The 24,507-nt window shown below is 39.6% G+C and overlaps 1 protein-coding gene across 7 annotated transcripts; it reads right to left on the bottom strand.

Annotated features, from left to right (window-relative positions):
- Positions 1–433: 433 nt before the first annotated feature.
- SPDL1 (spindle apparatus coiled-coil protein 1) lies at positions 434–24,072 on the bottom strand. Of its 7 annotated transcripts, none has more exons than XM_081846267.1 (13): positions 23,914–24,072; positions 19,857–19,968; positions 18,600–18,786; positions 16,966–17,142; positions 16,239–16,433; positions 15,847–15,996; positions 15,301–15,399; positions 13,733–13,843; positions 12,722–12,862; positions 11,282–11,388; positions 9,978–10,165; positions 5,816–6,128; positions 434–1,089 (listed from the first exon to the last, which is right to left on the bottom strand). In XM_081846267.1, exons 3-13 carry the CDS (start codon positions 18,762–18,764, stop codon positions 936–938), a joined length of 1,800 nt encoding a protein of 599 aa, XP_081702393.1. In that variant the 5' UTR covers positions 18,765–18,786; positions 19,857–19,968; positions 23,914–24,072; the 3' UTR covers positions 434–935. The 7 variants fall into 7 exon arrangements, with proteins under 7 accessions (XP_081702393.1, XP_081702394.1, XP_081702388.1 ...); XM_081846268.1 differs by having other exon boundaries at positions 11,282–11,385; XM_081846262.1 differs by lacking the exon at positions 434–1,089 and having other exon boundaries at positions 4,268–6,128.
- Between the last annotated feature and the right edge of the window lie 435 nt (positions 24,073–24,507).

The following is a 24,507-nucleotide window of genomic DNA, read 5'->3' as shown; positions in this document are numbered from 1 at the left end:
GCACAGTAAAGGTCTCCACCTCCCATCACAACACTGTTAAATCAGTTGTAGAGTGTCCCCCAACCATCTGGAGCAGATTTGAAGATGAGGGGCAAATGCGGGGGGAGGAGAGGAGGTAAAGTCTCATTGTACAAGCAGAAATCTTTTTGCTTACAGGATACAGTAGTGGTATACTCGAATTAGTATTTCTAAGCATTAATTAGGAAGACTGAAACTTGTATCATTGTATATAGCTCACTCTGAAAAATGTATCCACAGTGAGACTATGAATTAAGCATACGGTTCAATCTGAGATATACAATACAGTATTTTAAAAACTGAGCTATGGCTGGAGCTTGGTTTTAGTATGACAGAACAATTTGACTGACAGAAGAATCAGAAAGATGGGTTGCATTTCACCTTTAAGCTTTCATTTAAAAAAAACCCACACACCTAAAGGTATAGAATTTATTAATAAAGAATAGAGATTACAAATTGAATACAATAACTCAAAAAAAAATATTTAAGTCAAACATGGTCAATCTTTCATAACATTAGTACATCCGAAAAGATCAGAAATGTAGTTAAGGAGGCAAGAGAACCACTAATCTACATTTTGCCTCATAAGAATAAACTTGCCAGCCCAGTGTGCAATTAATGTCACATTTTAACAGGTACCTGAAACTATTACACATTTCTGCTTTGTTAACCAACCAGTTGATGTGCTTATTTTACTTCTTCTAGAGCAACAGCTTTTGAGGTATATCACACAGCTCCTGTAGTAGAATCTGAAGAATTTAGTTTCTGTTTTGCATATCTACTCAGCTAAGGCAACATGATAAAAGTTGCCTATATGAAGTCTGAGTTTTTAATAAAAGGCACTGAAGAAGATAACCAAATGTTCTAGTAGATTGCTGTACACTTAAATACCTCAGTAACAGAAAAGGCTATTCGATTTATTGTTGAGTACACTGAGTTTCAGGATCTTGTTTGGGAGCCATAAACATTATGGGGTATGTTTTCTTGTGGCTTTTCTTCTCATGCTTTCTTGTCTGTTCAGCTGCAACAGTGTAGTTTTCTTCTGTCTTTATTCCAGGGTCAGATGTTAACCTAGAGGTAAAGCAACCACTCTCGTTTCACTCTAAATTTTAATAATGAACACTGAAGTTAACAAACTACTACCCAAAACATGTTAAATACCATAAAATTAAGTTATTGTTTCCTTGTTCACAGGCACTATTAGCTTCTGAACACTTTTACATCAAGCCATGCCAAAAATGTAAAAAGCAGACATACAAGAAGCCATGGAGACAACAAAAGTTTACTAAAAAGAACAAAATTACATTATGTGTTAGGTACAATCAGAAGTTTAGTGTTAATCTCCTCACCAGGTTTACCAGCTGCTGGAGTAAGCATATTAAGCAGTACTGTTTGTACATTTGGTACACAAGCAAGAAATCTTTTTCTAGCTTGACTAGTGCAAAAATTGGGAATTAAACTGTTTCAAGTCAGAATACCACAGGGACTTCAGGCAGCATAAAGGTTAAAATAGCCATTCATCTTCGACATACAAGAATTGCTTCTAGGTGAATAGACAAGGAAGCTGTCATAAAGTGGAAGGAAAATGGTGGTCTCATTTTAGGCTTAAAAAAACATTCATAATAGACAGAATACAACACTATAGAGTGTTTGCACATCGTGGCAAAATAGAAAACATGTACAATAGCCCCAATTTAGATTGCCAACTGTCAACAGCATGCCCCTACCACCACCTGCAAATGGCACATACCAAGAGTCTTAGTTCTAGCACTTTGGGGCCTTTGTATCCTTCACTTGTCTGTGACAGGAGAACGAATGAAGAAAGAAAAATTCAGTGGCTTACCCTCCCCCCACATCAGAGTGGTAGGATGAAGTGAGGATCTTGAAATCATCCTGTCAAAAGTAGTGCTTGGCAATACAAGAACACTTGTTCTCAGATCCCCTTGACATCTACAGTCAGCATTGTGGGGACCTCATCCATGTGGTGCAATATGCTGCTCATTTAGGGTATGGCTGATTTGCATACATCTGGGGTCCCCAGGATGGCAGATGTGGGTGCATGGCACCAACAATCTCCCCCCCCCCAAAAAAATTGGCATTTGCCAATGTCCATTGTCCCTACAGATTTTATTTTATTCTTTAATTGAAGACTTAGAGATATTCTTTTAGCCTTGGTGGGTACTGGGCTGGCTGGAAAGTGAAGAGTGGGAATCCCACCACCCTGCCCTCTTTCTTACAATAATTTAAATATACTGAACTTTAGTTAAGCCAATCTACTAATTTTTCACTTGGCAAAATTTATCTATTCACGCTACTGAATGAACTTTGTCTTTAGTGGAAATTGTTAATTTTTAAACTGTTGGCTAACTGTCTTCTTGTTCTTTCCAGTTCTCCAGTAGGATCAACTTTCAAATTCTTAACTATCTGTGTCTTTCGTGCAGACGTCCACCTCCACAATGCACAAACAGGCAAAGAAATAGCAGTGTAGTGTTGAATCCTTAAATTGCCAATTCAAAAGACAGAGCAGAATAAAACAAACTTGTACCTGCATACAACTAAATAAAGTTTTTTGGCCCCACATTTTCACAAGTTCTCCCCCAACTTGACATGCAAGACTTCCATCTCTCAGAAACAACTACATGCCTTTCAACACCTTCTCTTTAAAGTTAAATCTCTCCTTTGTAATCTCACTAATTATTCTCTCCTCTGACCAAATATCCCTTCTATTTAATGTGCCAAACCTTCCACACCCAACTACCTTCTTCACATGACTAATATCCATCAGATTCAACATCTTAAGCATATCATAACATCTTAACCCCAACCCTGTGTCTACATGCTTCATCTTTTTAGCTGATCATTTTGAATATAGAACGCCCTTAAAATTATTATTATTATTAAATTAGTATTTATTATTATTATTATTATTATTATTATTATTATTATTATTATACCACCACCCTATACCTGCAGGTCTCAGGATGGTTCATAACTTAGTCCCATGGCTGGCTGTATAAGCAACCCCTCACATACACCTGCCATTAGTAGGTTTTCATTTTGAAAATACTCGCACATGTATTTCCAGGGCTTTCCCTAGGTTTTTTTTGGGGGGAGGGGGGCGGTAGAAATCTGAAAAAAGCCCAACACAACACAAAAAATGCAACAAGGATTATTTTTCTAGTACTACCTGCCCAAGTCAATCAGCTATTTGCACATGTAATTTAAGTCACGGAATTTTCGCTTCTGACTGTATTGCAAGTGCAATAATGCCCCATGCAATGGGACCAAATGTGCATTAACATCAGCACTGCAATTCTTTATTCCACCCCAAGCCTGGCTATATGTCTGACATTTTTTGCCTTATCTGGATTTGTTGGTAATCATTTTCCTTACCCCTGGAAAAAATTCTAAAGTAGTGTATGTAGTCTCCGGGAGAGCATAATAATTACAAGTGCACAAGATCAAATAACACATACCATGTCAAATACACAAGACAAAAAGCCTCACCAGTGTTCCCCCCCCCCACACCGCCACTTATGTAGTAAATGTAACCACCTACAGAACACCAATGCCCTAATATTCTCCTACTAATCCTATTAGGCAGTCTCAATTTCTAGCTCCCACCTAACTACCTCACTTTCTACAAACACACACACTTTTATCAAGTCACTAATATCAAACTGTTTCTTTCCCTTTTCCTAAATTACTATGCTGGACAATATAAGCATGCAATAACTTGGTTTTACAGGATTGCTTGCGTAAGATTTGTGCAATACTATTCACACTTACTTAGGGACACGGGTGGTGCTGCGGGTTAAACCATAGAGCCTAGGACTTGCCTTTCAGAAGGTTGGTGGTTCGAATCCCCGCGACAGGGTGAGCTCCTGTTGCTCGGTCCCTGCTCCTGCCAACCTAGCAGTTCGAAAGCACGTCAAAGTGCAAGTAGATAAATAGGTACTGCTCCGGCAGGAAGGTAAATGGCGTTTCCGTGTGCTGCTCTGGTTTGCCAGAAGTAGCTTAGTCATGCTGGCCACATGACTCAGATACACCTGCTATACGCTGGCTCCCTCGGCCAATAAAGCGAGATGAACGCTGCAACCCCAGAGTCAGTTACAATTGGACCTAATGGTCAGGGGTCCCTTTACCTTTACCTTTATTCACACTTACTTGGGAATAAGTCCCACTGAAGTCAGTATGACTTACTTCTGAGTAGAAATGCATAGATCATACTGTTAGTCAATTTAAAAAAAAACAAAAAAACACTGATTACAACAACCACTGATCACAGCTATCAAAGCAAATTTTACCTAGCAATTAAAAAAATCCTGAAACTGTCTATGCCAGGGATGGCAAAGCTATAGCCTGCAGGCCAGTCCTAGACTGTGAAACCATTTTTATTGGCCTGCCACTATCCTCCAAAATCAGGATCCATCTTTTGACCTTTGAAAAATGTCTCTTCTCCTTCTGGCATGGTGCCTGAAGTGATGCGCAAGTAAAGTGGGAAGAGAGCTCCTTCCTGATTTCCCGGGCTCCTAGGACCTTCTTACAATGGCACCAAACCAGAAGCAGAAACGCCGCTTTTCAAAAATTCAAAAAGATGCTCCGTTCTGGGCTTTCACCCCCATTGGAGCACTGGGGTAGAAAGGTGCACTGGGTGTGGTGTGTGCATGCTGTATGCACACAAGTGTAAGTGTACACTGGCCAAACCTATCACTGGCTGACATACAACCCTTGTAGGGTTGGCCAATCCTCAATGCAGCTCTCTGGATATAAAAGGTTTGTCACACCTGGTCTAAGCAATCTTGTACAGTGGTACCTTGGTTGTTGAACTTAATCCGTTCCGGGAGTCTGTTCGACTCCCAGAACCGTTCGAAAACCAAGGTGTGGCTTCCAATTGGCTGCAGCAGCTTCCTGCACTCATTCGGAAGCCGCGGAAGCCGTGTCGGACATCCAGCTTCCAAAAAAAGTTCGCAAACCAGAACACTTCTGGATTTGCGGCGTTCGGGAGCTGATTTGTTCAGGAGCCAAGCCGTTCAACAACCAAGGTACCACTGAACTTGAATGTCTGAGACAAGTTACGTACTGTATCTGGACAAGTCAGACCTTCACTGCTAATTCTCCCAAGAGCATAAAAACAGAAATATATATCAATTAGAAAATACAACTTGGGTGTGGGGGTGAAGAAACATCAAAGCAAAATATAATCTGCAATTACATTAACACAAAAAATAAAAAACTCCTGGGAGTTTAATAGCTATATAATGGCCTTCCATATAAGGAAAAGCTCACCTAGTTACCTAGTTTCCCCACCCATTTCAACACTAAATTTCTATATCCACTTATTAAAAACCTTGGGGCTTTAAGTTTAAAATTTATTCTGAAAGCTAACAATGGTTTTTCAGGCATTTTCATCATGAAATTAATATTGCAAATTTTTGCAGAGATCGTATGCAAATTGAAAAATAAGCTGGAAAGTACAATAGTGTGAATTACACAACTGCCAACGCAGAGGGAAAATATAGTGCAAGCACAAGATTATTGCAGTGATTTTTCAAAATGAAAGAACATTTTAGTTTTAAATCAGTCCATGATTTAAGAGTCCTTTTGATTCTCTGTAATTTTGATCTTTTTAAACAGTTTTGAAAATTTCAAACTAGGTAGCTGGAACTGAGGGACGACACTGCATGCAACACTGAGAAAGTAAATGAAGAAATGGATAGCAAAGTTCATGCAGCGGAAAAAAAGTGATGCAGGTCTGTGCTGATTGCCTTGCTCATACATATTAGAAGACACTGACCTGGTAGAGAGGGAGGGTCCAATTTCATTCTTATCTTTCATATTTATAGCTGTCCTATCCAGTTCTTCCTCCTTGATTTTAACCTTCTTCCTTTCAGGTTGATCACTTCTCTGTTCAATTGCAGAAAGGGGAACTTTGTTCACTGATACGGCCTGAAGTGTGGTTTTCAGAGCATCCTCACTTAGTTTTGTCTCTTCCTTTTTCTGAGATAGCATACAAGAGGTTTCACACTCAGAAGACCCTCTGCTACTTAAGTTGTATGAAATCACATCCCCTGGAGCCTTCTTGAGATTGAACGAATCTCTCATTAACTCTAGAGTAAAAAAAAAAATGAAACAAAACACACAATTGTTTTGGTCAAATAGGTTTGATTGACCTCCACCCTTATCTATATTCATTCCTTTTTCATTAAAAGAAAATGCATTTTGGATCACCATTGCAAAATCTTAAGATTTCACAGTTTACCTACATATTTGTTCTGTTTACTCAGAGCAACTGCAAGAAATTTCAACATCCAGATCCAAAAAACATTTTTTGTAACTTTTATATATCTACAATTCCTAAGTCAATGTTCTGCTTGCAAAAGGAAAACATAATATTGGATCAGAAAGAATTGTGTAGGGACTTCCGGGTTAGCGCGATCGGTTAATGGCGGATTCCCTCCGAGCTCCGGAGCTCATCGGCTCTGCTGAAGACGGGTCTTGCCGCGCCGGCGACGCGGGGACCCTTAGAAACCGCAGGCGCGGAAGCCTGCGGACTTGGTGACTCGGCGGGCACCTTAAGCGCCCTCCCCGACCCACGAAGAGCCTTTTTAAAGGCTACGGAGAGGGTACGGAGAGCGGCGTGGTGCTGTGAGTAGACCGCTACTTCAGTGGAGCGAAGCCGCGAGCCATGGCCGGAGAGCGCTGACTTTTTTCCCAAAATTTGGACTGGAAAACAAACAACCCGTGAGTAGAATGGAATTTGGACTTTAAAATTTTTACCTTTGAATTCGGCACGACCGGGAGATGTGCTAAAGGGAAGTCCGCACCCCCCCCAACCTACAAACGATCTAAAGCAAGGATTGGAGAACTAAGGTGGAGAGATTACTGTCTTTTTGGTGCTAGATAAAAGATATTTCCATGAATTTGACAGAAGAAGTCTTTGTGCTGGAGAGAAAGGGAGGAATTTTGGAAGTTTTTGTGTAACTCCCCCCCCCCCGAACCTGGGAGCGTCCTGTGCGTGTGCCGGAGGAAAAAGAATAAGGAGTTTGACAGCTGTCAAAGGAGCTGTCAAACGGGCGGTTAAAGTCAAGAACTTTGCTATTTAATAACTCTCTGAACTAAAGGTGTTACATTTGAATTGAGGTGGTTGGAAACAAAGTAGTAATAAACAACAAAGTAACGGATTGTTGGAAAAGGACTATTAAGCAATTGGAATCCCCCTAGGGGGAACTAGAGACATTACAATGGCTGCAGAGGGAAAATTACTGGCAGAGATAGAAAAAATGTTTTTTCTCGTGGGAATCTTGCAAGAGCAGAGTACGGCTATGAACAAAGAACTTATGACCTTGAATTCTAAAACAAACAACTCTGCTGAATGCATAAAGGATTCGACTGATAAAAAATCTGCAGCTGAACCAGAAGAGACATCTTTGGAATTGGCGGAGAGGAAAGAAGGAGTGGAGAAAGTACAGGTGGAAAATACCAACCAGAAGCCTATATCGTCAGAAAATAAAGAAGAAGATCTTTGGATTACAAATCTGCGAAAGATGAGAAAGATGAGGAAGGAAGTCCCTGGAGTACTTGGAATACTGGAATTTAAAAGAATAAAGAAACATGATCGGGACTTCCTCTTTGAGTATGGGAGAGCAGCTGACCTTTTGCAGCAATTGCTTTTAAACATTTTGGATGGAAGAAAATTTGATGTGACTGTGACAGAACTCCTTCGAGACCTGAGGACCAACAAAAAGGATTACCAACAAAATCGGCAGAGAGAGACTGACAGAGAATTGAAGGCCTCGGATGTGAGGAATCCGGGCTAGGAACTGTTTTTGTGGACATTTGCTTGGGAAGGGATGGAAACCGGGATAGGGAGGGAGGGGAGAATAGAATTTCAAAATTTTATGATTTTTGTATTTGGCCATTGTGACCTATAATTAATATAATAAAGGGAGAAATTCGTGGAAGGGAAGTTAGGTCGACCTTAGAAAAAGGATTTAATGTTTATAAGAGAATTGGATAAATTAAATGTGGACAAGTAAAAAGAGCCAAGTTTTAAAAATAATAATAATATGTTTAAGATTATAGATAAGAACTTGCTGAACTAATTATCGGAATTGGGATGTATGAAGAGGGGGTGGGGGGAAGTCAGGGAAAGAGGGTAAAGAAAGTAAGGGTATGAAATTGTATATGTGTTGTCTTTGTCTTTTTGTGTGTGTGTGTCTTTATAAAATGTAAAAACCCAATAAAAATTTTATTAAAAAAAAAAAAAAACAGAAAGAATTGTGTAAAGCATTACCCCAAGCAAACTGGCACTGATTCTGGAGTAATGACATAGGCCTTGTTTTCATTGGTTAATTTTGCCATGACCAAGGATACAAGCATTCTGAGCAAAAGTGTTCTCTGAATGTTGCAAGATACAATACATTGCAAGATAGCAAAGCAATGTATTCACAGCAGGCCACAGGAAGCCCTCTTGTCTATAGCCGAGAATCAAATTAAGAACTTACCACACAATGTGGTAACATTTTTTATGGTGGCTGCACGCCAACTCAAAGCAAACAACTAGAAAGGTAAAAGGAATATTTACTTTTTAAAATGGTACAAATGTATCAAACTTAAGTGGAATTAAAAGTCAAGAGACAGAATAAATTGGAAGATTATTTCAATGTACATTACTATAACATTTTAGTTATTGATAAACTAGTATTACTCCTCCATAAGTTGTGGATGGATCCAACTTATAGATGAGGCTGCTGGATTATATTATATAGGTTGATAATTGAGTCAAAGGGCTAATATTTCTTGCAGCCATACAAGTATTGTACAGATGTAGTGCATTTATTCTTTTATTAGCAAAATACATATTTGATAGGTCGTATTCAACTAAGTTTTATTCTGAGTAGACCCACTGGAAATAATGAACATAAAACTGTTGAATACCACCCAGTATCTCTAAAATACTATATAACACTGGGCTGACCACGAAGGTTTCCAATGGTTTCCCAAAATTTGAGCTTTCATCTTTTTAAAAAAGTGTCTCATCTTCCTAGAAAGTTATGGAGCAAAATGTGCAGGTAGGATTTAAGCAATTTCTGTGAAATGAGAGTGGTGTGGCTACATTGTATACTTCTCCTGGTTGTGAGGAATGCTTCCTGGTATTAGATAGCAATAGCATTAGTTTGTCTAATGTCCATAATAAGGATCAGCAGCACATAGCTGACATCTCATTGTAAACATAAGGTTATTGGGAGTGGTTGTCTCTCTAATTTTCTATTATGCCAGTCCCAGGAACAGCCATTTTCTATTATGCCGTACCCACTCCACAGCTGCCATTTTGTGCTCACTAGTCCAAAAAAGTTGACAACTGCTGACCTCATGTAATAACAAAAAACACCCTGTGATGCATCATGTTACACAAAATAAACTCATTTTCTAAAAAATGTCAAACGCTTCAATCTTTGCAATTAATCAAATTGCAAGTTCTTCTTTTTTACATACATTAGAACAGAATAAAAGTCAGACATGTAACTAATTGATGCAGGTCCTTGAAAAACTTTTGGGCAAACACATACAACAGACCTCCTCATGAGCAGTGGGCTTTACTGCATTAATAACACTGCTTTATAACCACTACACAGCTGATTCACAGCAAGGAAAGAGGATCAGGATGAAGAGAAACCTTTGTACAGAAGGTAACTGAGCATATGTCAAGGCCAAGAAACGCTACGCTATCTAACCTCTCTGTTTTCCTACCAGCATTGAGCAGCTTTATTGGATGGAGGCAAAAATACGTAACTGACACTGGTCACATTATGCCATATCACATCAGGGATGGGGGCAGGGTAGCTACCCAACACATAACAAACTTATTCCAGGATACCTGCAAAGCGCAAATTAAATCATATGGCTCTCCCCATTCACATACTATACATACAAAATAAAGGAACAGAAATTGTTACCTTCAGGTTGATACTTTATTCTCAATTCATCCAGCATCACACGCAAATTTATGCTCTCACTTTGAGAGGCCTCAAGTTGTCTTTCCTTTGCAAAGAGCTTCCTTTCCATCTCCAAGACGCGTTGACTCTCAAACAGAGCCTTCATCCGCTGTAGCGACAATTCACTTTTCAAATTTTCTATCTCTTTTCTGCAAAATAAATTATCTGTATGAATACTGAAATACATAGTTGCATTAACATTAAGTTACTAGCGTTCTTACCATTCCAGCCTTGAACTCACCACCTTTCAGAACCAGGAAAAAAATCCTCCTATCCCATTTATTCCAATAATGTGTGCATATTATTAAGATAAACTACAGATTGACTAGCAGCAAACGTTTGTAAAATAGATTACTAGTGGGCCAGAATACAATAGAATTAGCAGATCCATTTAGGAGTTACATATGGTAAGATAAATAAGAACAGGTTCATGCTGCTGCCTTATTTGTGTTTTCCTTGCATGGATGTGGGGACATCAATGTGCAACTTAATATGATGGTTGTGACAGAGTTGGAAAGACACTGTGGAACAGGCTGTCAGTGTTACCATGTTTCTACCATTACTCCTATGTTTTTACTACCTGTCTGGAAGAGAGAATGGGGTTCTGACTAGTAAATTTGTCTCAGAATTATGAAACAATACTTACCGTATTTTTTGCACCGTAACACTCACTTTTTCCTCCTAGAAAGTAAGGGGAAATGTCTGTGCGTGTTATGGAGGGAATGCCTACGGGTGGCATGCCTACGTATTTTCCTCCTCTAAAAACTACGTGCGTGTTATGGTCGGGTGCGTGTTATAGAGCGAAAAATACAGTAACTTTAACTAAATAACTTTAACAGTAACTTTAACTAAATATCTGAAGAAGTGTGCATGCACACGAAAGCTCATACCAAGAACTGACTTAGTTGGTCTTTAAGGTGCTACTGGAAGGAATTTGTTTTGTTTTAACTAAATAGGTTTGGTTTATTTGTATTTATTATGTATCTCATTTATTTCCCATCTTTCCTCAAAGGACCGCAAGGTCTTGTATATGGTTCTCTTCCTCTACAATTTATTCTCACAAAACCCCTGTGAGGGAGGTTAGGCCGACAGACTGACTGACCCAAGATCACCCAGTGAGTTTCATGGCTAAGCAGAGATTTGAACGCTGGGCTCCTAGTTCCTACTCCACACTCAAACCACTAGACCAGACTCAGAATCAGGTTGTCAGTTTCTATAACCAGCTGTGAGGTTTTAATACTACATTTCTAATTCACAAGACTTACTCTGAATTCTCAAGTTTCATCTGAAGCAAATCGGTGTAATATCCATCTTCAGATTCTGCATATTCTGAAGTGCTTGAAAGTTTCAGCGCTTTTGAATTTTCAGACTTCTGGGAAGATAATTATTATTATTATTATTATTATTATTTTAATGAGCTCTTTTCCTTTTGCCATTTCAGTCATCTGGGTTTGAATATTAATGGCAAAGAGGAAACTTTTTCACATAGACAACACTGACAGAAGTGTATATCATTCAAATGTAATAATCAATTATGCTGCATATCAGCAGAGGAAGTTGCTATACCAAATTCTCATCCCAACTTGGTCTACCTCAGAGCCAAGCCAGACTGGCTTTGTATCGCCTGCTGGAAAGCTGAAGCACACCTTTCTGTTCAGTACTTTCTGGAATCACTACTGAAGGTGTTATCTACCAAGGGCAAAACTAAAGTAATAAATGGCAACCATTCAGCAATTCCTCAGCATGTCCCAAAATATGTTTCGGGTGTTAAATACTACCACAGGTGTTAAAATTTACAATGGACAGTTTGATCAATCTCTTCTTGCTTATACAAATAAGGTTGACTTCTGTTCTCCAGTCAGGAATATGTGACACTGAGCATAACCAAGCATACAAGAGTACAGTTTTACTCCAGGCAACTGTACTTCATTTAAACCAGGACTCATTCCTTGTACTTTTTCAGAAAGTGTTCAACCCTGGAGCACAAATAAAAGAGGATGCCAGAGAATATTATATACATCTTTAAACTCTAATTAGAACTTAGTGAAATATATCTGAAATGAGAAGGGCTCAGAACTTGGACATGGAAGATGTATCTTGCTAGAAATGTGCACATACAAGTGGGGTCTCTTTTTACCATCACTTGTGACTGCAGGCTCCCGAGTGTGCATGGTAAATAGTTTTGAGGCTCCAAATAATGCTCCAAGGAGCTGGATCAACTCAACATCCAGATTATTTCAGTTATATTTAGATACAGTGGTACCTCAAGTTACAAACACCTTGGGTTACAAACACCTCGGGTTACAGACTCCGCCAACCCGGAAGTAGTACCTTGGGTTAAGAACTTTACCTCAGGATGAGAAGAGAAATTGTGCACTGGCAGCACGGCAGCGGAAGGAGGCCCCGTTAGCTAAAGTGGTACCTCAGGTTAAGAATGGACCTCAAGAATGAACCAGAGGTACCACTGTAATTCTGTAAATGTAGTTTTTTCCATTTACTACCTGGCATAAATACTTGTCATACAATTAGTAACATTATGTTTCAATCAGATGCACAATGCATGGTCACTGTCAAGTCAGCGATCCAGATTACCTGGTTCTGTGCTTACTGTGCAATGTTTTCCAACACAGTTGTATGTGCTTCCTTACCCAATTACTAATACTTAAAAAAAAAAAAAACCAGAATTTTATTCTCCATGCATATACCATGGGCTTTTCCAGTTGCTTCACTTTCATTAGAAGTTCTTCTATTTCACCATTCTTTTGTTGAAGCATGCTTTGCAAACGTTCCAGCTGATCATGCTCCCCTTGCGAACCTTTCATCCGTAGAAGAGCAGCCATCTGAAGCTATAAGATAAACCAAATATTGGGTTGGCACTTTTACAAATATTCTGTTACAGTACACATTAATGCAACTCAAGTCCCAGAACAGAATGACCAAGATTCAGAACACCAAGACACTAGTTATCTGAACTCAAAGTCTTGAACTTGGTTTTCCCTGTGTACTCCATACCACATGTCAAATTGCTTTTGAAACTGATTGTTGGCTGAAAAGCTCTGTGTAATACATCATTGGTCTCAGCTGCTTAAAGTTAATGAAAATTCATTCGTGCATTTTTACCAGCCTCCATCATCTATTCAACAATAGCCATGCTATGAACTGCTTGCTAGTAGCTGCTAGCTAATTTACCAGAACACAATGTTATCACTTGAAATTTCCTCCACTGCCCCTCCATTCCATAGGCTTATTTCACCAAAGTTTATCCCAGAGAGGCATATCAAACTAATACTGAGCTGACTATGGCATTTGGAAGACCCCTACAAGAAAGAGTCTTCTAGTGTACAAACACTGCGATTTGTTTATAGTAATTTTAAGTAAAATGACATTTGATGCATTGTTGTCAGCCACTCTGAGCAAATTTGTAGAAAAGCAGTATGCGAACAGCAACTCAAAAGAAGCCTTGTTTTCGATCTCAAATTACACAACAACTACTAAAGGTCTTTATTGCTCAGCTTCTTAAACAGTGCTCATTTCTCCAAGCTGAGTTTTTAGAACATTCCTCACATCTTAAATCACTTTTTTAAAAACCCAATTCTATCATTTACGTATATGAAAAATAAATGTCTCAGAGAGTACAGAACTCTAGCACACATACTTTTAATTCCTATCTTATAGTCTTTCCATTTCTAACAAAGGAAATGTTGACTTAATCATACCTTCAGTCTTTGCTGCTGTTCTCTAGTGAAAGAATACTGATTTTGTAGCAACTGATATTTTACTTTCATACTGATCAACTGACGCTCCATTTCTGCTCTACGGTCCTCTACCTACAACACATTAAGGAAAAAAAACTGTAAAGTTGGTTCCGGTATCATTTAAAATTTTATACTTTAGAAACTATTAGTAATGAAACCATAGTAATTTGTCTTTCACACTATCTTGTATGTTAGTGTCATTAGATATCTTTGCTTTATTAACCACCATGTCAACAGAAACATCTGTACCATTTGCATGAAGTACTGGCCAGATTATAGTGGTACCTCGGGTTACAGACACTTCAGGTTACATACGCTTCAGGTTACAGACTCCACTAACCCAGAAATATTACCTTGGGTTAAGAACTTTGCTTCAGGATGAGAACCGAAATTGTGCTCCGGCAGCGTGGCAGCAGCAGGAGGCCCCATTAGATAAAGTGGTGCTTCAGGTTAAGAACAGTTTCAGGTTAAGAATGGACCTCCGGAACGAATTAAGTACTTAACCCGAGGTACCACTGTAGTAGCAAAATAATTCGTTGCCATGAAACCTGGCAGAAACATTTCTACAAGCATTTGAAGGAATACTTTATATTTAATATATGTAAAGTCATTAAGTAGTTATATATTACCACCACCACAAAGATTTCATGCACTCAGGCATAAAAGTTCAACCCTTCAATTAAGCACCAATATTTGTTAGGGCAATACACACTGACAGCCAATAATAATAATAATAATAATAATAATAATAATAAAGCATCCATGATGTTCTAATTCTTTCTTTCAGATAGTGGTTCCTGCAGATCCAGCTCTGGGAGTTGGACAGGACACAACTCAAAGAGTTATTTCCTTACTAGGTGTTCTGAATTACTGCGGTTGTGCTACCTGTATTTATGGTCCTGGACTGTTCAGACTAACAGGAATCAGCATGCCCAATCTGCAGGCACTTGGCACACTAATTCAACATGTGGAAACACTTCAACAGAACTACTTCAACCAATCCAGAGGATTTTTGCAATGACATGGTCGTCTTGAAGTATTTCTACTATGAAAAGGCATTAAGCTCAATAACTGTAAAGTATAGTGAACTAAAATATTTGTTCCAAGTATTATTCTGACTTTAAACTGTACAAAAGATTCAAATACATTGGTCAGTTTTTGAAGTGAGCAAATGCAAGACGCCTGTACAACCAGAAACATACTTTCTAAAAATCTTTGACATATATACTTTCCTGTCTTTTTAAAAAAAATAATCTTAATTAGGTTTTCAAGAATAAGTAAATATATAATCAGGGAAAGTTATTACTGTATTGAATAAAGTATGCTGATACAGTTGCATTACACTATTATACTTCCCTCGCTAACATACTAGCAAACTAACATACACAGAACCACTATAAGAAATAAACTAACTGAAATAAAACTAAATACCCCTCCCTCATCCCCCACAGCCAACAGACCCTTTGATTCCAAGTGTCATAAGAATGGCCCACATATACATTTTCTGTTAACAAAAATAAGATGAGTACCTCAGCGAATAAGGAATTGCCTTTACTGGAAGGATCCAGGGCTTCTTGCCGTGCATGGTCAAGCTGAAGCTGAAGGTCTCTATTTACTTCATGAGCTTTCTAAAATTGAGTCAAGGAAAATCGTTAGATCTCCGTTACATTTTCACAACTAAATTTGTGTTGTAGTGTAACACATGCTCTTATTGATTTGTGGAGTTCAATTTCAGGATCACTTTTTGTTTAAGTTAATGCAATAAATCTGTCATTACCACTGCAAAAGCACACCCAAAGAGCCTGCTCTTAAGTCACATCTAAGGAAAATGAAAGAAAAACTGATGCGACTTCCCCACCTTCATGAGTGCAAAGCCACAAGAGGCTTCTCACCACTGCAAACAGCATTTGAATGTTACTGCACCCATACAATGTCAAATATTCAACCTGGTGTCAGGCAGTATTTCAGCTAAAACTATCCAAACAGCCTTGGTTAGAAAATAAGCTTGCTGTTTCAGCATTAAATGTGTAGTGTTATTTTCACCTTCACTATCGGTAGGAAGCATGATACGTCACCTCTAACGCATTACAGTATGAAACAATATCTTTTTCTCTGTCTTCTCTCTCCTCTTCGAGACGTGCCAGTCGATTAGTCAGATTGCTGTTTCCAAGTTCTAGTTGCTCCTTGCTGTACTGAAGATCATGTAACCTGTCCTCAAGGTCTGCCTATCACAAAATTTAGATACCATATGAGTAATTTACTTTCTAATTGTATATTCTGGAATACTATTTTGCCTTTTCAATTATTGGTACAAGACAAGGACTGCAACCTGAAACAGAGATGAATATTAGTACTAGTGCTTTTAAAGATATTAGACCATGATCAAATTTCTATAGCAGGAAGGGTGATTTTATCTGTGGTTTATTATTATTATTAAATACTTTATTCACACTAATTTGCTGCATACCTTTGCCTGTTCAAGTGCCACCAGCTCAAGTTGAAGATTGAGCACTTCTGAAGACATGGTTTCATGTACACGCTCTGACATCATGCGCAGTTCTTCTGTTTTAGAAGCAAGGACCTCCTTCAGATGCTCCACTTTGTGTTTCGATTGTTTCTCACTAAGAAGCGTTTCCTCTAGTTCAGATTTCAGTTTTTCCATCTTCAAAACAGCACCCAGAGAAAACACCTTTTGAGTTCAGAGACCTTTAAGCATGTCCCTCTACCCACTTGTGAGCTGATTTTTCCAAATAGCTTAAGCAATTCATTATTTATTACATTTATATCCACTCTCTTCCATCATGGAACTGAAGGCAGCATGCATACGGTTCCCAGGAGGTCTCCCATTCCCATCAATATCCTATCAATATACGATAAGGAAGCCATCGCTTCATTAGTATTTGCCCAACTCAAGCACATCTGAACTACATAGGATTTTAAGATTATGATATATGCTGTCATTAGAAAAACATTGTTCAGAATCCCAAACAAAAATACCATAATTCTATCATACACTATGTAATCATACACCTATAAGTGGCTAATTACCACTCTTAATAAGTGGCTCTTTATCACTCATCTATTCAAAACAGCTTTGTCAGCAACCAAATTATGTTTATAACACTTTCAAAATAAGCATTAATAATTGCTTTAAGGTATCACCTGCTGCAAGTAATATGTATTTTATCACCAACCTTATTCTTAAGTTCATTTGTTTCTTGTCCATGCATTCTTACTAGTTGTTCACGTAGTGTATCTAATTGTATATTTTGGTGTTGCTTAAGTGTTTCACATTCAAGGTTCATACTTTCTAGCATTCTGTTCTTTAGTTCTACTTCTCTCTGGAGAGTATATTTTTCTTGTTCAAAATTCTGAAAAATAAATTTCACATTTACAGTGCAGATAGAAAACTGTTTTTAAAGGACCTTCCATTAAGTGTGTGGTCAAAAGTATAGGCCTTAGCAAGGATGGAAAGGTCCCCGTACACACTTGGGTTTCCCAAGCCTTCTTTCCTATTTCACCCACCAAAAGAGATCACCTGAGGTCCAAGAGTATGCACAAAGCACCACAAACACAGGGCACCCAGATGCAGGCAGAGGTACAGTTTTCATCATGTGGCAGGGATTGCTTTTTTAAAAATCAGCCTAATTTTATGTGAGACAAGGTATTAAGTTATGAAGGAGTTTCATAGGCCCCTGTGATGGCCTATGAGACATGCAAACATGGAAGACTGGTCTTCCTTCTTGTCCACCCACCCATGCACACACAGTTACCCCAACCAAACATCAGGAACTAGGCTTATGGGAAGCTTGTGCTCCTTTCTCCCAACAGCAGAGAGGGACTTCAAAAACTTAACTTTGTTGCTGTACACATCTTATGCTGCCTACCTCTTCACAAGCATGCCTCACCACAGGCAGTATGTGCTGCCTTTAGCTTTAGCAGGCAGAAAATTGTCAGAGCATGTCTCATAGCTACTGTGTCATTAACAGATTTGCTTTATCCTATACATGACATTGAGGTAGTGAGTAAAATCCAGGTGAGGAGAGATATTTCCATTACTTGGCTTCCATCTTTCTCCCCCCACCCCAGCAGCACGTTTCCCATGCATGTTTACCCAGAAGCGAGTCCCATTTACTTCCTCCCAAAGTGCATCGACCTGCAGCCAAACTCTTTTAAGAGCAAGAATCTTTTGTAGCAGTTGATAATTTGTACAGTATCTGATTTCATAAACTTCCATGTTATCTGCTAGTACAGATAGTGCTGTATCCTGTGAATCCTCTTAAAACAGATTTAGGCAGAGCCAGATGACCTTGTGAACTACCCTGCACATATCATTGGGGGTCCCAAGCAGCTCTCAATAGTACCAGGCTGCTAATGCTTCTCATGCAGTGCCATGCTTTGTCCACTTCATGCTAAATAGCAGGTTAGGGTACAGCTTGTTTTTCTTTAAAAAAAAAACCAACAACCTGAAGTCACGTTTGTTGTTGAGGTACTACTAAAAGGCTTTGGCAAACGTGGAAGTTTTTGCAATAGGCATTCTGTACACATTGATCCAGAAATAGGTCTGAGAAGTCTGGGTTTAACGAGGCTTTCACTCTAGCAACATGTTGGCTGCTCTTTCAATTATCTTATAGGTACAGTAGCACTATGAGAAGATTGGATTTTATGGTTCGCTATCAAGCTCTGGCACAGTTTGCTAGATACTCTTCTTACATGTTAAATATTTTAAATTTAATGACTAACAGCTTTGGCATCCATGCTTCCATCAGTAGGTAGAGTGGAATCAATCTAGGGAGAGCAACTTTCTGTTGATTGTTTAAAAGCTCACCTCCGTTATGGTGACTATTTCATTCTGCAATTTATCTAGCTGATTCTGTAACAAGCTCTCGCTCTCCACCAGATCTAAACCATATTGTGCTGCCTTTCTTCTTTCCTCCTCAGCTTCTTTGAGCTGACGTCGGAGACGTGAAATTGTTTCTTGATCCGGCTCCATTTTCCTTAAAACTCACACTGTACTGTATGTAAATGAAGGAAACAATTAACAATATTAAGCCTATTTTGTTAATTCAGCTTTTACTGATAAGAGCTCTGATAAACTTGTGGTTTTAAACAAGAGGGCCATGCCATGGAGGCTACACGTGCCTAGCTCTTTAAAGAATAGACAACAGACTTCATCAGTCATACATGCTCAACATTAAAGGGAAACGGTCTCTAGATTTAGGGACACATGCACAGGAGTTTTTAATCCAGAGCCAGAAGTCTTTTAATGATTGGGGACAGCGGAGAAACAGCCATGTGTTTGGCACTCATATCTTGACACCAGATCAGATACTGACTAGCCCTTTAACAAAGTGAGAAAATGGGAAGGACATTTATCTACTGTAGTTAAAACATCAAGGGACCTTTAATCCCAAAGAGCAGGGGCAAGGCAGTGCAATGACAGGATGAGCACAAATACATGATTACCAGGTAGGTGGGCAACTGCCCCTGAGTATTTTTACAGCAAAACTGCACCTAACTGCATATAAAACAAGACAATATAATGGGGAAAATCTTTGTCCAAGCTAGAAGCACAATGCTGTAGCACTAACTAATTTGCACATTTTAATGCTTTTCATGTGGCACTGTTTGTAACTTTAAAACAGAAGGTTCCTCTCAGGGATGAGTACAACAGAAACTGCAAAGCTAAGTTTCCAGACTCAGGGCCAAACTAGCTGTTACTTTTACTTGTTAGCAACAACAGCTGTCTGTTGCCCCCTCTGCTCACATCTTCCCCATCCCTAGTATTTAGTTTTTAAACTCAACCAGATATAGCTGCTAACCACAAGAGTATCTTTAATAATGGGGCACAGAAAGAAGAAAAACAAAAGCTCTTTTTCCAAACTATACTGTCTAAGTAATGTGGTGGTTAGGGGTGGTTCCTGGGCAGACTGGCCTGATCAGGGGCGGGGGGGGGCGCTGTGCACGGCCCTTATACACGGCTCTCATTACTAACAAATGGGGATGCACACGCAAAGTGCATCTAGCCTGCAATTTCAGTTTCCATGAATTGAAAAGATGTTTTCTAACACTAGCTGTTACTTACACAGTCACAGTGACCATAAGCGTCTTTATCCACTTCAACTTGATTAGGCTAGGTAGCTTCCATCTGCATTGTAATCTCCATGATAATCTCCATTTTGGGCTTTCAGCAACTCCTGTGCATTTTCAAAGTAGAAACTGAGTGATATTTTTGCTTGATAATCATGAAGTGTCACTAAAGAAGAAATATAGTATCAATACAAAACCAAGAGCTTTGTGATGGATTTTTAAAACTCAATTAACAGCTTGAATTGCATTTTTTGTTGTTGTTTGGAGGCGGGGAGGACTGGAGCAGGAACACAAAATCCCACTTTTAGACATCCACTATACATTAACAACAAACTTAAGAATACAGCCCTGAAAACAAAAAACAAAACGAAAAGAAATGTTTTCAATGTTATTCTATCTTTTAGATAAAAGACTAGTAACTCACCTTTAAGTGTATTCCATCTTAAGATACTGTAAACTAAAATTCAGTGACTTTTAATTAGCAAATAATCTACTTCTTTCTGCTCCAAAAAATCTTCAGCTTTTTCTATCACACTCACTGTTGCCTCCCAGAATAGGTAAAAATCACATGGTGAGATAATTGAAATGCAAATCCTTTTCAATCTACTTGGAGCAGCTGTTCACTATTTCCATGGCTGCCAAAGCCTACAAGCCTGTCAAAGAACAGTGGCTCTCTGTAACCAAGGCCAACATAGTTCTTGTCTCTCTTTGCGTTCCAATACAAACCAAGCCACAATAATAATTAAGCAAGGGTCCCCCCCCATCATTGTTTACTAAGCTTTAATGAACTTTGGAGCTCAGCATATTAGATTCTTGGAAAGTTTACACCCAATTCCATTATGTAAAATTAACATTAAAAAAATTCTATGCTAACTATGTATAGTATACAATCAGGGCATTTCAACTGGTATCTTACTGTACACACTCTTCTACAGCTGATGACTTGGCAGCAAAGCACTTCTGCTATTTTACACTTCGAAGAGGAAGCAGGAATAGAGAAAGACATACGAGATAGATGCTTTTGCTTGTTTGCACATAGATGCCTACTCAAAATAAAAGGGTAAAATTAATAGTGATCAAGTTTTGTTGGGCTGTAGGTTATGACTTCCCTTATTAAGGGAGTGATAAACCGCTCTGGGTAGAAGACTATAAATACTCAACAAATAGCATTTACAGAGCAATCCTAATCATATTTACAGAGAAGTAAGCCCTGTTATGCTCAATTTGCTTTACCCACTGTTTAGGATTGAGGACTTAGTATAATACAGTCTATCACAGTAAAACATTCAAAACTCACCTGAACCTGTGGCTACTATCACAACAAGAATGGAAAGGAACTTGGGAAATTTAGGCTGTGACTCATCTTCATTGTACCACTTCAGATTAATGATTTCAGGGCCAGAAGGGAGACACAGCACAACTGTGCAGGGTTTTGTTTTTTTCTTTATCTCAGATATGTTTCAAGGAGAAATCTTATATAAAGAGCAAGTAAACTTTTTGCTCTCTCTACAACTATGCATGGTTTATTATTTTAATAACAAAGCAGAGATACAATCTATCCAGTTGCGCCTTAATTTTCACAATGTAATTTGGCCAAGGTGAGCATTAGATTTGAGTAAATACGGAATTACAGCTGATCACTTGCTACTGGGTAGATACAATCTATCCAGTTGCGCCTTAATTTTCACAATGTAATTCGGCCAAGGTGAGCATTAGATTTGAGTAAATACGGTATTACAGCTGATCACTTGCTACTGGGTAGATCCCTTTCCTTCCAACCCAGAACCTCTTATCTACAATTTATATGGAAGAGAAGTTGATGCCACCCTATAATTATATGTAGTTTTTATAGTTCCTCATATAAAACTAGGTGGCAAAATATAATCTAAGTTGCAATTACTCTATAAGTAATAATTAGGACCACATATAAAAACATGGGATAGCTACCCAGAAAAGCCAATGATGCAACAATTTGGACTGAATTCTGATTTGAGCCATATACATTATATCCATCCTATTTTCTTGAAGATATCACAAAGGGCCACCTTAGAATCTGCTAGCAAGCACAAATTGAAGAGCTAAGACATAACACTTAGTAGTTCACAAATTCTGGGCAGCTTCCTAGTCAGCCAAGTATTGGTGGTTGCCAGGAGCCTGCCCCTCATCCAAAGCCTTATTCCTATTCATGTGCTAAACCTCTGAAATACATGATCATCCCCTGCTCAATTGTTTGGGGTGAGGGTTACAGCATTAACAACAAAATTTAAAATAATGTAATTGCATTACACATATCCACAGCCCTCTTTTTCAGCTAGGAGATTGAGAGGAGGCTTGGAGTCATTCTCAGTTATGACAGATCAGTGTTTGGATGCCCAATGTAATTTGCAGGGATGGCTCCTTCCCATCTCCAGCTAGAGCTAACCATGCTTGCTGGAAGAGGTTGTCGCCTCAGTTGCACTATATTTCAGAAGCTTTCGTTTTCTGACCACTTCCATCAGGAGACCAAGGAGAGCAAATATTCCTTACCAATGCTTGCAAGCCCTTAGGAGCTACTACACAGGCTCTCCAACACACCCTTTGTGACAAAGGCTGGAGGAGAGGGGATGGGAGGAAGAAAGCTATCCTGACAGCTAAGCAATGGAGCCAAAGGCCTTCATCAGGCTATTTGGGCTTCAGGATTTCAACAAGCTATCTGTACCTACCTTCAGCACAGTAAAAATAAGAGCAGAGCGAGAGAGCAAAAAAAGCCTGCCATGATGAAGTGTAGCCTCATCATTTCCCAACTTCATCGAAAGGCAAGTGGCTCAAGGCCGCACGGACTTTACTAGCCCAATACAGTGGTACCTCTGGATACGAACGGGATCCGTTCCAGAGCCCTGTTCACATCCTGAAATGAACACAACTAGCGTCTGCGCTTTGCAATTTGCTGCTTCTGCGCATGATGTTTGACCGTCTGTGCATGCAGCGAAACCCAGAAGTAACGTGTTCCGTTACTTCTGGGTCACCGCGGAGCGCAACCCAAAAACGCTCAGCCTGAAGCAACTTCAACCCGAGGTATGATTGTACTGGAAAGAAGGTGTCCCATCTAAAGAAGATTGGCAAGTTAAACTAATGGAATATGCTGAAATGGCAAAACTGACGATGAAATTAAGAGGAAGAGACGATAATGAATTTAAGGAAGAATGGAAGATGTTTATTGTATATATACAGAAGCAACGTACACAGGTTAATACATTAGCAGGGTTTTAAGATACTTAGTCATGCTGGCCACATGACCCGGAAGCTGTACGCCGGCTCCCTCAGCCAATAAGCGAGATGAGCGCCGCAACCCCAGAGTCGGCCACGACTGGACCTAATGGTCAGGGGTCCCTTTACCTTTACTTAATGTTATTATGAATGGATAATACATTATTTAAGTACCGTATGTTAAAAACTTAACAATGGACATGCAGTATCTTGATAAACTATTTAACTAAGGATTGGAGGGAAGTCAATTTGTTTTGTTTTGTTATTTTTGGAAAATTAATAAAATGTTATTAAAAAGAAAGGCAAGTGGCTCAGGCGCCACTCAAGAAAGCAAGTTGAGGAAAACCGAGTGGAGGAAAGGATAAGCGAGCGGAGATGTGGAAAAAGACAAGAGGGAAGAGCATCCCTGTGTTTCATTTGCTTTGAAGCAGCCTACGGGAGGAGAAGTGAAGAAAGCCTCTTAGCACTCAATTCAGCAGGTGGATCTCCCCGCTTCCCAGAACAGAGATACAATTGGGTCGGGGTGTTTCACCTCAACTCGCGCCACTGAAAACTCAAGAGCAGGACCATTTTCAAAAGCAGTTGGCGACCATCGCAAAAGGGTTTCCTAGAGAAAGGCAGAGAGAGGAGGAGGAGGAGCTGGGGTGGGGGGAGAATCCTTCCTCTGATAATCCTTCCACACAGCAGCCCTTCTCTATAACCCCCACACCCGCCAAGCATTTCCCTCAGCAAACAGAGAAACAGGAAAGCCAAACGGAAAGAAAGAGAAAATAAACTCCTCTCGCCCCCTCTCAGTTGCCGCTCACCTGCGTCTCCTTGCAAACGTCCCCAGTTCCGGCTGCTGGGGAAGCAACAGAAAGATCCGCCAGGTCTCCAGTTTAAATTTCGCCCCCCCCCCGCACTCCGTCCCCGCGCGAGACGGCCCAAATCTCACGATACTTTATTGCTTTCCCTTTTGTGGGTTGGTCGGGGCAGGGGGGCGGGGCAGCGCAGCTCCAGATGCGCGCGCAGGTCCGGAAACCTCTCTGCGTTAAGCATCTAGCGAGAGCTCGTTTGAGGCGCGCGGGCTCCGCAATAGCAAAAGCGACGCGACGCGAGGAAGGGGCTTCCCTCCCTCTACTCCCCAGCTGAGAGCAGGGAAGTGTCCCGTTGAGCAGGCTCGCCCGTGGCAGCTGCCGGCCCGTAGTTGCAAATGGCTTCCCTATACGTAACCTAAAATAGTTCCAGTTACAGATAGGTAGCCGTGTTGGTCTGCCATGGTCAAAACAAAATAAAAAAATTCCTTCCAGTAGCACCTTAAAGACCAACTGAGTTAGTTCTAGGTATGAGCTTTCGTGTGTGTATCTGAAGAAGTGTGCATGCACACGAAAGCTCATACCTAGAACTAACTCAGTTGGTCT

This window comes from Podarcis erhardii (assembly GCF_964252035.2).
Source record: "Podarcis erhardii genome assembly, chromosome: 2".
Classification (NCBI taxonomy): domain Eukaryota; kingdom Metazoa; phylum Chordata; class Lepidosauria; order Squamata; family Lacertidae; genus Podarcis; species Podarcis erhardii.
The sequence above is the reverse complement of the archived record's forward strand: the minus strand, read 5'-3'. Positions and strand labels throughout refer to the sequence as shown.